The 12868-nt window shown below is 61.1% G+C and overlaps 1 protein-coding gene across 1 annotated transcript; it reads right to left on the reverse strand.

Moving 5' to 3' along the window:
• Positions 1-131: 131 nt before the first annotated feature.
• CHKB (choline kinase beta) lies at positions 132-5956 on the reverse strand. Its single transcript, XM_029079563.2, has 13 exons — positions 5612-5956; positions 5185-5414; positions 3581-3772; positions 3308-3416; positions 3062-3175; positions 2763-2896; positions 2334-2438; positions 1973-2031; positions 1740-1827; positions 1540-1648; positions 1283-1386; positions 941-1022; positions 132-557 (listed from the first exon to the last, which is right to left on the reverse strand). Exons 1-13 carry the CDS (start codon positions 5954-5956, stop codon positions 501-503), a joined length of 1728 nt encoding a protein of 575 aa, XP_028935396.2. The 3' UTR covers positions 132-500.
• Positions 5957-12868: the final 6912 nt, after the last annotated feature.

Below are 12868 nucleotides of genomic sequence, written 5' to 3' on the forward strand. Positions count from 1 at the left end.
CTCCAGAGCAGGGCGGGAGGGTGGCGGGGGCGGGGGGAGAAAGATCACACAGAGGAGGGGTCCACAGGGTGAACAGCTGCACCCTGCTTATCCCCCTCCGCCCTTCCCTCCTGTTCACGTTCTGGCCACTGGCTGAAGAGGTCACAGAAGCCCCGGTAAAGATTCAGGAATTTCCAGCAGTTGGTCTGGTCCTACTGGACCTTGGTCCGGCCCTACTGGACCTTGGTCCCCTGTCGGAGGCCCCGCCCCACCAGGCTCGTACCCATCCCAGCCCTCTCTTTGCCCTCTCTGCCCCTCTTCCCACCTCCCATTCTCAGACCTTCCCCAGTCCCGGCCTGAAGGGATACGGAGCTCCGGCCTCGGCCCGCTCCGGGAGGGGGAGGGGGGAAGGTAAAGAGGGGGGGAGGCCGGTGCCGGGGGGCCATCCCCCGTCCCTTGCCTGGGAGGGGGCGCGGGCGCTGTGGCTGGCAGGGACGCAACGACCCTCCGGTTGGGCAGGCTCAGGTCAACTGCGCCTTCTGCTGGAAGTAAGCCTGGAAACGGGATTGGGCATACTCCTGGGGAGAGAGACAGAAGGTCACCACCATGCCATAGACGGGAGGAGATGCCAGCTCCTCCGGACCCCTCTGGAAGGGCAGACCCTTGCCCAGACTGGCCCTTGCTCCAGATTCCCAGTCTATTCCCAGTCTACCGTACCATACTGGGGTTGGTTTCTGAGGCAGGGGCAGGCTGGCTCAGCTATGAGGAAGTGGGAAGATGTGGGCTCTGGGCCCCACCGAGGCAGCAATAGCTGAAAGAAATGTCCAGCCCTCCACCTCCTCTCTCTCTCTCTGCCCCTCCAAATGCAGCCCAGTCCCCACCCCCTTACCTTCCCCCAAAGCGGCCCAACCCTCCACGTCTTCGCCCTCACAAACTGCCGTCCAAGCCCCGCCCCACTCACCAGGTACCCAAACTCGATGGTAGACATGGTGGCCTGCAGGATGGACCAGAGTCCCCAGAAGAAGTGTGAGGCTAAAGCAAATCTGAAAAGGAGGAGGATGAGAGGTTGGAAAGCAGAGAATGGGTACTGTGGATGGCACTGAGCAAGACTCGCCGAACAGCCTGGGTCCCCGCTGCATCTCTTCAGGGACCGGGAATTCTGAGGATGGGGAGCAAGTGGGTTCACAACCCAACCTGCTCTGTTCACCGAAAGCAGCTCCTAGCCCCATCCCCCCGGCTCCCAAACCGGTGCGCCCAAGGCGCCCCCCACCCCCCAACAACATCCTTAATCTGCCCCTCTCACCGGTTGATCTCCAAGATCATCTCCTCCTCCAAGCGCTCTTGTTCCTCAGGGGAGGGGGTCGCGCCACCCAACGCCTCTGACAGATAATGACGGATAAAGTGCAACTGCGGGATGGACAGGGACCTCGGATGGGGGGAATCCCGGGGCATCTTCCCTCGGCCCTAATCGTCACCATGGACCCGGAGGCCCTTCTAACCCCAGGGTCAGGGTCAGAGACACAGTCCCACGAGGGTTCCCGACGCGGCCCGGCCCTATACCTGCTGGCTCCGGGTCGGGTAGTCAGAGAGCCGGGCGCGGTAGAACGGCCACTGGTCGTGACTGTAGTCGTAAACCCACTCGCAGAAATGGTTCCCAATGTCGAAGCCCCTGGAGCGAGGAGTCGGGAGAAGAGATCAGCTCCTCCCCCCAGCTCCACCCCCATCCCCCAGTCCCTGTCCCCACGACCCCCCTGCCTCACCTGTAATTGTAGCTGCTGTACTCGAAGTCGATGAGCATGAGCCGGTCGGAGGAGTTAGCGTCGCGCCCCGAGAGCAGCAAGATGTTTCCTGGGGACGGGGGCTTCCTAATCAGCCCCAGGGAGCCCACCCCCTCCCCCAGTCACCCAGCCTCTTTTGGCCCCAGGCCTTTCCTGCCCCCCTCCCCTGGACCCCTCCTGCCCCCCAACCCCCCTTTCCCTCTGCCCCTTCCCACCTTCTTGCACGTCATTGTGACAGAAGACCACAGGCGATGGGGTTGACTCCAACAGCTGCCTGGACAGGAGTGACCAGGGGCGGACCGGGACCGTCGGCTCGTCATCCCTGACTCACCAGCTCTGAACCCGATCCGAGCCCTAGGCGGCCCCTCCGGCAGCCAGGCAGGGGGCTGGGGGGAGGGCGGGGGGGGGGGGTCTACTCTACCCTCTGGGCTCCCGAGGTTGATGCTCCCCTCCAGCCTCTGGGGCCCGTCCTCCAGTTACCGGCCCAGAGCCTTCTCCTCCCTAACCCGAGACGGTCACTATTCCCGCGGCAGGGAGCCGGGTCCCCTCGCACCCCTCCGGCCAGCACACCCCCACCTGAGGCTGAGCATCTCATCTGCCAGATGGTAGGCTTCCAGCAGGTCGAGGCTGGGCCGCCGGGCGGGGGGTCCTCGGGTCAGATCCTGGATCCGCTTCAGGTACCTGGACCCGGGGGGGGGAAAACGAGGGGTCCGGGTGGGATCGACCGAGACGGCCGTCCCCGCCCCGGGAGGTCCTCCCCGGAGCCGGCTCCCCCCACTTCCTCCCTTTCTCACGGGGCGGCAACGGCGGCACAACCCTAACCTAACCTAACGGTTAGGTTAACCCAACGGCGGCACGGTCGGGTCCGGGGATGGGAATGGGCATTCTCCAGAGGTCCTCCCCTCGGTCTCCCTCGCGAGAGAGGGGACGGGACGGGACGGGGGGAAGGGGGGGGGGCGGGCGAAGACATCACGGAGCGTCACCTCCCCCGCGGCCCCCACTGACCGTTCCATGGTCCCAAACAGCCACAGGGGCTCCTTGTTGAACGGCATCTCCATTCCGTGGAAACGAGCCATCTTCTCCGCAATCTCCCTGGACACCCCCGGCTCCCGCAGCTCCCGGGTCTGCAGTCTCCGGCTCTACTCGGGTCAGTCGGCGGTCAGAGACGTCGGCCCGCGCCCCATCGCCGAGGAGGCGGGGCTCGGGGGGGGGGGGGGGGGAGAAGGGCAGAAGGGGTGTCCGGAAGGAGGGGTTGAGGCCGGGAGCCGGGGCGAGGGGGCAGGGGAGGCTCTGGGGGTCCGTACCGGGATGTACTGCTCCAGCCGACCCTCGGGGAACACGCCGTACAACCGCGGGCCCAGCTCCCGTTCTGCCAGGATGGCGAACATCACGCTTTCCAGGACCAGGGAATCCACACCCTGCGGGAGGAGCTCGGCCCGGTCGGGGGAAAGAAGAGCCCCCCCTCCGGCAGGCCTCGCCTCCAGACCCCCCACCTCCCGCCCGGCCGCGGGCCCTTCTCCAGCCCCCGCCCCCCCCCCCTCCCCCCTCACCTGCAGAATGGCCCCGTAGACCCTGAGCAGCACCTGGCGCGGTTCATCCCCGACGCTGGGGATGTGCTCGGGGAGGGAGCAGCGGAACAGCAGGTTACTGAGGCCACCGCTGCGAACAAGGACAAGCTCGTCCTCGCTCCCGACGGGCCCCGGCCCCCCTAGAGCCCGCGGCCCTCCACGGGGCGCCCCCCGCCCCAAGCGTCGGCGTCCCTCTTCCTTCTCCGGCTCCCCGAATCCCGGGCCCGGGGCTCTACTCCCCTCGCCCCCGCCCACCTGACGGGGCTGACGCCCAGCTCCTCGGGCCGCACTCGCCGCCAGGCCCCCCCCAGGAACTCCCGGCACCAGCGGAAGGCCCGGAGCTCGGCCTCTCGGCTCAGGGACGAAGCTCGGCGCCGCCCCTCTTGGCCGCCGTCGGGACCGGCCGCCGCCGCCGCCGCCGCCGCCCCTGGCTCCTCCGCCGCCCCTGGCTCCTCCGCCGCCCCTGGCTCCGCCGCCGCCGCCGCCTCCATGACCCGGCTCTGGTCCGTTCGGGTCGGCCGCGGTGGTTTTCTCTGGGCTCCCCCGTCCCCCGCAGCCAATCCCCGGGACAGACCCAGCCAGCTTGGCCAATGGCGGCGGCCGAGGGCGGAGCCCAGGCCGGGGCTCGTCACGGTCCCGCCGCGGCGGGCGGGAGGGAGGGAGGGAGGACGAGCGAGCTCCGCGGGCCCGGCCTCGGGCCCCCGTTCCTGCCGCTGGGCCGGACTCGCCTCCACGTGGGCCGCTCCCGGGCCTCGGAGCCGCCCGCCGCCCTCTCCCAGGAGCCCGCACGGAGCCGGGGGCGGCCGCGGGGCCTCCCCCCAACAGCCCGGTCCCCGTCCCTCGGGACCCGACCCCGCTTTCGTCCCAAACCATCCCCCCGGCGGAGCCGAAGGGGCGGCCGGGAGGTCCCGGAGCGGGCAGCCCAGCGGCTCCTCGGGGACCGACCGACCCAACCCGCCCCGACGGCTGCTCCTCCGCAGCCGGGGGTCGCCTTACACGGCGGCACTCGGGCGTGAGAGGAGGCCGGCGGCGGGCTTTATGAGGCTCCTCGACCCGGCGCGGCCCCGTCGAGCCCCGGCCCGGACCAAACCGTCTTGCCAGACCGGCCGCGGGGAGATGATTTCCAACTCCCGGGCTGACGGCGCCGGGGTTTCCGCATCTCCCCCCCCCCCCCCAACCCAACCCCGCCGACCCTTTGGGGCTGGAGCTGAGGCCGGTCCCCGGCGCCCCTCGACCTCTCCCCCTCGCTTTTCCTCAGCTCCTCCCCCCTCCCGCGTCACACCCACTCGCTCCCCTTGCCCTTTCCCTTTCCCTCCTCTCCCCGCCCCACACCACCTGCGCATATCTAGAAATCCATCTATTTATATCGATGTCCGTCTTCCCCCTTCTAGACTGTCGATCCGGTGGGGGGGCCGGACCGTCTCGCCTTATGGCCGAATTGTCCTTTCCGAGCGCTTAGTTCAGCGCTCCGCACACAGTAAGCGCTTCATGAAAACGATGGGACGAATCGGTTCGTGTGCTCACCCGGGCGGTGTTGACCTAACGATAATAATAAGGATGATGGTATCTAAGCGGCGCGTGCCACGGGCCAAGCGCTGTGCTAAGCGCCGGGGTGGAGACCCGGCGATCAGGTTGTCCCGCGTGGGGCTGGCGATCTTCTAATCCCCATTTTACAGACGAGGGAACCGAGGTACCGAGAAGTGAAGCGGGTCGCCCAAGCGGAGCCGGCATTATTAGAAGCCACATCCTCCGACTCCCGAGCCCGGGCTCTCGCCGCTAGGCCACGTGGCGACGCCTCTCCCCGGCGGGAGAGACTCGCGTCCACGTGGCCCGAGTGCAGGGGCCGGGCCGGGCCGGGCCGCTCCGTGGAGCTGGAGGTGGGCCAGGTGGCGGGGTAGAAGGGGATGGGGGACCGGCCGTGGACGTTACTTCCAACACCCCCTCCTTGGCGTCTTTTCCGCCGGCGCCGGCTTTCCTCCTCCCACTTCCCCTTCCGGGTGTTGCCGCCCGAAGGCCGGGACCTAGAGGAGGGCGTAGCCACCGCCCGGGACCCGTCGGCCGCCGGCTCGGCGGAGCCGCTCAGCGGGGCCTACGTGGAACCGGCGGCGTCCGCGCTGCCGCCTCCTCCCCCCGGCGGGCCCCAGTGGCGGGGTCCGCCACCCTCCGCCAGCCAATGAGCGACGCCGCCGCACGCCGAGACCGACTATTCCGAGGCGGGCGCGGGGGGGAGGAGGGGGGGAGGATACTCGGGGAGCGGGGAATCCAGGGAGAACTAGTTGGCATTACGAACAAATGTCCTAAAGACTCTGGGGACGCCCGGATTTGATTCTTCTCGTGCGGCGCCTCGGAGGGTGGAGCTGAAGCGCGGCTTGAGATCCCGGCCCTCCGCAGTCCCGCCCCTCCCGGCGTGCTTCGCGCGGTCGGGGGTGGGGGGCGGGGGCGGGCGGGGGCGGCCCTGAGCCGCGCAGCATGTTGGGAGTTGTAGTCGGTGGGCAGCGCGTCACCCCGCCGGGGAACCAAGGTGGCGCGGCGCGACGGGGCCCGTAGCCCCGAGTTACGGGGCAAGCCGTCGAGCCGCGGCCGCTGCGGGGCCCGGACCTTCCCGAGAAGCGGCCCTGGGCTGCCCGGCATCGCGCTTCTAGCGCGACATTTTTTTTTTTTCCTTTTTACTGGTGTTTGTTAAGCATTTCCCATCGTCACTCGTATTTACCGCGCACTTACTGCGGGCAGAGCCCCGTGCTAAGCGCTTGGGAGAGTTACGGTATAGCAGTAAAGCAGACCTATGTCCTAATCGCGACGGCCTTACGGTCTAAAGGGGACTGGGCCGGGCCCTGCCTTAAGCGGTGGGGTAATTCAATAGTATTTATTTATTGAGCGCTTACTATGTGCAGAGCACTGTACTAGGCGCTTGGGATGAACAAGTCGGCAACAGATAGAGACGGTCCCTGCCGTCTGACGGGCTTATAGTCTAATCGGGGGAGACGGACAGACGAGAACAATGGCAATAGATAGAGTCGAGGGGAAGAACGTCTCGTAAAAACAATGGCAACTAAATAGAATCGAGGCGATGTACAATTCATTAACAAGCTCATTAACAAGTATATCCAAGCTCATCGGCCTGGACAATGTCCGTGAACCACGTGGCTCTTAATCCCCATTTTACGGAGGAGGAAAACCGAGACGCAGAGAATTTAAGGGACTCGCCAAAGGTCACACCGCAGACGAGTGGCGGAGCCGGTATCAGAAGCCAGGTTCGCTGAGTCCCAGGCGTGCGCTGGGGTCACTGGACCGCACCGCTTCACCTGCGTACGGATGCTCGCGCTGTGCCGTTTCCCCCATCCGTACTTCTGTGACGCTATTTATTAAGTCCTTGCAGTGTGCCGAGCTTGGTACCAAGCACTGGGGTAGCTACGATAAAATCAGAATGGACGCAGAATGACAAGTCTCAGTCACGAGCGGCGGCGTGGCCTGGTAGAGGAAGCACCGGCCTGGGAGTCGGAGGACCTGGGTTCTACCCCGACCTCTGCCACTTGCCTGTTGTGTGACTTTGGGCAAGTCGCTTCACTTCATTTGTGTCTCGGTTCTCTCATCTGCAGAGTGGGGATTTAATACCTCTTCCCCCTCCTACTTACAGCTCTCTAGACTGTAAACTCGTCCTCTAGACTGAAAACTCGTTATGGGCAGGGAACGTATCTGCTAACGCTCTTGTACTCTCTCAAGTGTTTAGTACGGCGCTCTGCACATAGTAAGCACTCAATAAATACCGTTGATTGACTGGTTGATACTTAGACTGTGAACCCCATATGGGGCATGATTATCTTGCCTCTACCCCAGCACTTACTACAGTGCTTTACACATAGTATGCACTTAACAGATACCACAAGTCATTATTATCTCCATTTTACAGAGGAGTTAATTTAGACGGAGAAATTAAGTGACTTGCCCAAGGTCTCCCGGCAGACGATTGGCAGAGCCAGGATTAGAACCCGGGTCCTCTGACTCCCAGGCCCATGCTCTTTCCACTGAGGCCAGCCTGCTTCTCGGGACCTTAGTATAGTGTTCTGCGCGTGGCGAAGTACTCAGTAAATTCCATGGATAGATTATTCGATTGCTCTCCCCCTCACCTCAGGACTGGGCTGTACCTCGGCTTCCCCCTGCCCAGGCCTGCGGTCCCTACCCCTTCTCCAAGCTCTCCCTCTCTGGGATTTATTCCCCCCAGACCCTCCTCCTGTCCCCGTCTGTCTGTCCCATCCTTGCGGTGTCCCCTTAGTCCCCAGATCTGTCTCAATTTTCTACCAGCTCTCTCTGCTGGTATCTTTTCTCCCTCCAGTTCAGTGTCTGGCGTATGAGAAAAAGGTCCTGACTCAATCCCAATCTCGAAAGGGCGAGGAAGGGTGAGGAACAGTGACCTGCTGAACACAGACCCAGGCTGGGCTTGGGCGGGGGGACGGATCGACTCGGAGACCCCCTGTAAGTGAATTGGGACTTAGCCTCCGGCAGGGCCCATCCAGAGAACTTTCCTGAGGTGGGGCTAAGATGTCCATTTGTTTTATTATTATTACTTTTACTAATACTATTATTTCTAATAATTATGATAATTGTGGTGCTTGTTAAGCGATTACTGTGTGCCAGACACTGTATTGAGCTCTGAGGTAGATACATGGTAATCGGGTCGGATACGTTCCCTGTCCCACGTAGGGCTCACGGTCTCAATTCCCATTTTACAAATGAGGTAACTGAGGCGCAGGGAAGTGAAGTGACTTGCCTAAGATCACACGGCAGACGAGTGGCAGAGCCGGGTTGAGAACCCTATGTCCTTCTGACTCCCCGGCCTGTGCTCTTTTCGCTAGGCCCTGCTGCTTCTTTAGCTTTTGAGTAATCTGTCCTTTGTTCAGTCCTGGCATGGAACCAGATGCTTTTAAGTCTGGTATTTTTTATTTTAAATGTCCTTACACCTTGGATCCTACCGTCCATCCTCCCCCCTGCCACTTATTCATGGGGACTTGGGAGGGATGTCAACGTGTCTGAGACTGAGCTCCTTATCTTCCCTCCCGAACCCTGTCCTCTCCCTGACTTTCCCCTCATTGTGGATGGCACTACCATACTTCCTGTCTCACAAGCCCGCAAGCTTTGTGTCATCCTTGCCTCCTCTCTCTCATTCACCCCACACATCCAATCTGTCACCCAAACCTGCCGGTCTCACCCTCACAACGTCGCCAAGATCCGCCCTTTCCTCTCCATCCAAACCGTTACTTTGTTGGTACAATCCCTCATCCTATCCCGACTGGATTACTGCATCAGCCTCCTTCCTCACCTCCCAACCTCCTGTCTCTCCCTGCTTCGGTCTATGCTTCACTCTGCTGTCCGGATTATCTTTCTAAAGAAACTCTCTGGGCGTGTCACCCCCCTCCTCAAAAATCTCCAGCGGTGGCCTGTCAATCTCTGTATGAAGCAAAAACTCCTCACTATTGGCTTCAAAGCTCTCCATCACATGGCCCCCTTCTACCTCACCTCCCTTCTCTCCTTCTCGACTCCCGGCTCTGCCACTTGTCAGCTCTGTGACGGTGGGCGAGTCACTTAACTTCTCTGTGCCTCAGTTCCCTCATCTGTAAAATGGGGATTAACTGTGAGCCTCACGTGGGACGACCTGATTACCCTGTATCCACCCCAGCGCTTAGAACAGTGCTCTGCACATAGTAAGCGCTTAACAAATACCAACATTATTATTACTGTTCTCCAGCACAGCCCACGCACTCTGCTCCTCTGCTGCTAACCTCCTCACTGTTGTCGACTGTACTGCCGTCGACCCCTGGCCCACCTCCTACCTCTGGCCCGGAAAGCCCTCCCTCCTTACCTCCGCCAAACTAGCTCATCTCCCCCCTTCAAAGCTCTATTGAAAGCTCACCTCCTCCAGGAGGCCTTCCCAGACTAAGGTCCCTTTTCCTCCGCTGCTCCTCCCCTCCCCATCGCCACCACTCCCTCTGCTCTACCCCCCCCCCCCACTCGTATATATATAGGCACATATTCATTAGGCTATTTGTTTTACGAATGATGTGTATATAGCTATACCTCTTTATTTTGATGCTATTGATGCCTGTCTGTTTGTTTTGTTTTGTTGTCCGCCTCCCCGCTTCTAGACTGGGAACCCGTTTTGGGTAGGGACCGTCTCTATCTGTTGCCGAACTGTACCTGCCAACCGCTATGTACAGTGCTCAGCACGCAGTAAGCGCTCAATAAATACGATTGAATGAAGTGAAGTGTAATGATTCTGGAGTCCGGGAGAGGGTCAGAGGTTGCCTCACGTGCCACTTTCACCAATTCTAAAGGTTCTACAAACCTGTATAAAGTATGTTTCTGGGTGTGTCCTTATGACGTTTAAAGTTAATAATGATAACTGTGGTATCGGTTCTCACTATGTGCCAAGCACTACACTAACCGCTGGGGTAGGTACAAGGTAAATCAGGTTCCACATGGAGCCCAAGTAGGAGAACAGTGTTGAATCCCCATTTTGCAGATGAGGAAACTGAGGCACAGAGAAGTTAAGTGAGTTGCCCACGGTCACAGAGCTGGTATGTGGCAAAGCCGGGATTAGAATCCAGGTCCTCTGACTCCTAGGCCCATTCTCTCTCCACTAGGCCAGGCTGCTGCCAAGTAATGTAACGTTAAATTGATGGTGTCTACAAAGGGCCGACCGGAATTCTTCAGTGCCAGCCGGGGCCACCCTCTGAGGGAGCTAGAGGGGCTCAGGACTGTGGTACTGCGTGAAGCCCAAGAGATTAGGCCCCAGGCTCTTCCTTCCCCTGGGCTCCATGGCCCACGAGAACAGTGGCTAGAGGCAGGATGGACGCAGGCAGGACACACCAGGAAAATGTCTATTCATTCATTCGATTCATTCGATCGTATTTATTGAGCACTCACTGTGTTCAGAGCACTACGCTGAGCGCTTGGGAGCATCCGATACCACAATAAACGGACACATTCCCTGTCCACAATGAGCTTACAGTCTTGAGGTGGGGAAACGGACATCAATATAGATAAATAAATAAATAAATAAATAAATAAATAAATAAATAAATGACGGATATGTACATAAGTGCTGAGCGGCTGGGGTGGGGAGGGGGAGAACAAAGGGAGCAAGTCAGGGCGATGCAGAAGGGAGTAGGAGAAGAGGAAAAGGAGGGTTTAGGGAAGGCCTCTGGGAGGAGATGTGCCTTCAGGAAGGCTTGGAAGGCGGGGATAATAAGTGTCTGGTGGACTTGAGGAGGGAGGGTGTTCCAGGCCAGAGGCAGGACGTGGGCGAGGGGTCGGCGGCGAGACAGATGAGATCGAGGCACAGTGAGGAGGTTAGCGTTAGAAGAGCCAAGTGTGGGGGCTGGGTTATAGTAGGAGAGGAGCGACGTGAGGTAGGAGGGGGCAAGGTGACGGAGCGTTTTAAAGCCAATGGTGAGGAGTTAATGTTTGATGCAGAGGTGGATGGGCAACCCCTGGAGTTTTTCGAGGAGAGGGTTGACATGTCCTGAGCGTTTTTGTAGAAAAATAATCCGGACAGGAGAATGAGGTATAGACTGGAGTGGGGAGAGGCAGGAGGCTGGGAGATCAGCAAGGAGGCCGATGCAGTCAACCAGGCGGGTTAGGATGAGTGTGTGATTGTATTAACGTGGTAGCAGTCTGGATGGAGAGGAAAGGGCGGATTTTAGCGATGTTGTGAAGGTGGGACAGACAGGATTTAGTGTATTTGCCTTCAATCTGATTTCACTTTGATTTCATTCATTCTGGGGCTTCTCTGCAGTTCTGGGTTTTCAGAAATTGGTCAGAACTTCAGAGGGAGGCTCCACAAGGTCGGAACAGGGCGGGGCAGAATGAGCTTTCCGCCCCTCCACATGTGCGAAGGGTGGGTTTCTTGACAAGACAGGGAGTCAGTCTGGTCTCTGCCTGAACAAAGGTCAGGGTGGGTCTCAAGGCGGGCAGGAGAGGGGATAAGAATGGGGAAGGAGCCCTCCCCGAGTCGTGAGGAGGCTGGGTTTCCCCAGAGACAGACCTCCTCGAGTGTAAGCTCCTTGAGGGCGGAGAATACGTCTTTCCCGGTGCTGCAAACTCACTAGGCACTCAATAAACATCACGGACGGATCGTTTGACTGAGCCAGTGTTTCTCCAGCTCACATGTTTCTCTCCTCTCGAGCCCATCTACTCACTGGAACTCGTTCACTTCTCTCTCGTCTCCAACCTCTTGCTCACATCCTCCTTCCTGTCCAAACCCCCTCCCCTTCTGCGTCCGATAGAACCCTCCTCTCGCCATTTTCGAAGCTCTTCCCAAATTACACCTCCTCCAGAGCGCTTCCTCGAATCATCTCTCGTATCCCCACTCCACTTCCCTTCTCGCTGCCGCCTCAGCACTTCTACATCACCTAAGCACTAGGATACTCAATCCCACTTCCACCGTAGCCCATCTGTACCTATCTTATACTCCGTTGCTTCCTCCTAGTTGTAATATATTTTAGACTCTGCTTCCCGAGCTAGATCTGAATTTCTTGAGGGCAGGGATCAAGTCCCCCGACTCCATCGTATTCTCCCAAGCGCTTAGTACGGTTCTCTGCCCCAGAGAAGCGCTCAATGAATACTACCGCTCGATCGATGGATTGATGGATTTCCCGATGATGGAGGGGGATAAGGGGTGGCGGAGGAGTCGGGCTTTCTGTCTGCCAGGGTTTCCTCCACTTCTTCGCCGGCCTGTGCCGCTGAACTTGGCTACCGCGAGTCCCGAAGAGCAGAAGCTCTGCCGGGCTGGCCGAGGCCCGCCTGGCGGAGCCGGGCCCTCGGGGGGCCTTTCCTTTCAGGGAGCGAGCGAGCGCGGCCTTCTGCTCCCCAGCTCCGGTCCCATGGCAACGGCTCCCGGGGGCCCGATGATGCCACCATCAAGCCAGCAGCTGGGGCCTTCCCTGGCCCATTGACGCCTCCTGCCCCGAGCCGAGCCCAGCCGAGCCGAGCCCAGCCGAGACCGGCCCGGTCCCGTATGCGGCCGGGCCGCGGCCGGTAGGGCCCCAGGCCCCCTAGGGTCTGGTCGGGCGGGCGAGGGGAAGGCGCAGCGGCGTTTGGGAGCCGGGTAAGTGTCCTCCGGGGCGAAGGCGGCGGGGGCGATGGGTGGCTCTCCGGGCCCTGGGGGAGTTGCCCCCGGCCCCCGGCCCCCGGCCCCCGGCCCCCGGCGGCCGGTTCAGCACCGCGGCCGGACAGCGCCCGGCGGCCCCGCCTCCCCGGAGCCGTTTCAGCACCCCGGGGGCAGGACAGCGCCCGGCCGGCCTCGCCGCTGGACCCCCGGCGGAGGGTGATTCCCGCCCCTCCCCCCTGCCCCCCCGCCCCCCCACCCCCACCCCGACCGGCGAAGTTGCTCCACCAGATCCCCTCGCGCAGATCCTTCCTCCAGATCCCTCCCTGCCCGGATTCCTTCCTCCCCCTCTCTACGAGATCCCTCCCTGCCCGGATTCCTTCCTCCTCCTCTCCACGAGATCCCTCCCTGCCCGGATTCCTTCCTCCCCCTCTCCACGAGAT

The sequence above is a fragment of the Ornithorhynchus anatinus genome, chromosome 14 (genome assembly GCF_004115215.2).
Source record: "Ornithorhynchus anatinus isolate Pmale09 chromosome 14, mOrnAna1.pri.v4, whole genome shotgun sequence".
Taxonomy (NCBI): Eukaryota; Metazoa; Chordata; class Mammalia; order Monotremata; family Ornithorhynchidae; genus Ornithorhynchus; species Ornithorhynchus anatinus.

Bases quoted from the DNA above. Each gene is read 5' to 3' on its own strand.
- CHKB (XM_029079563.2), bottom strand. From the start codon at position 5,956: ATGCCGGGCAGCCCAGGGCCGCTTCTCGGGAAGGTCCGGGCCCCGCAG. The intron at 3,417-3,580 runs GTGGGCGGGGGC...CCTTGTTCGCAG, and splicing joins CTGGGCGTCAGCCCCGTCAG to CGGTGGCCTCAGTAACCTGC. The intron at 2,439-2,762 runs GTCAGTGGGGGC...CCCCGGGTCCAG, and splicing joins CTGTTTGGGACCATGGAACG to GTACCTGAAGCGGATCCAGG.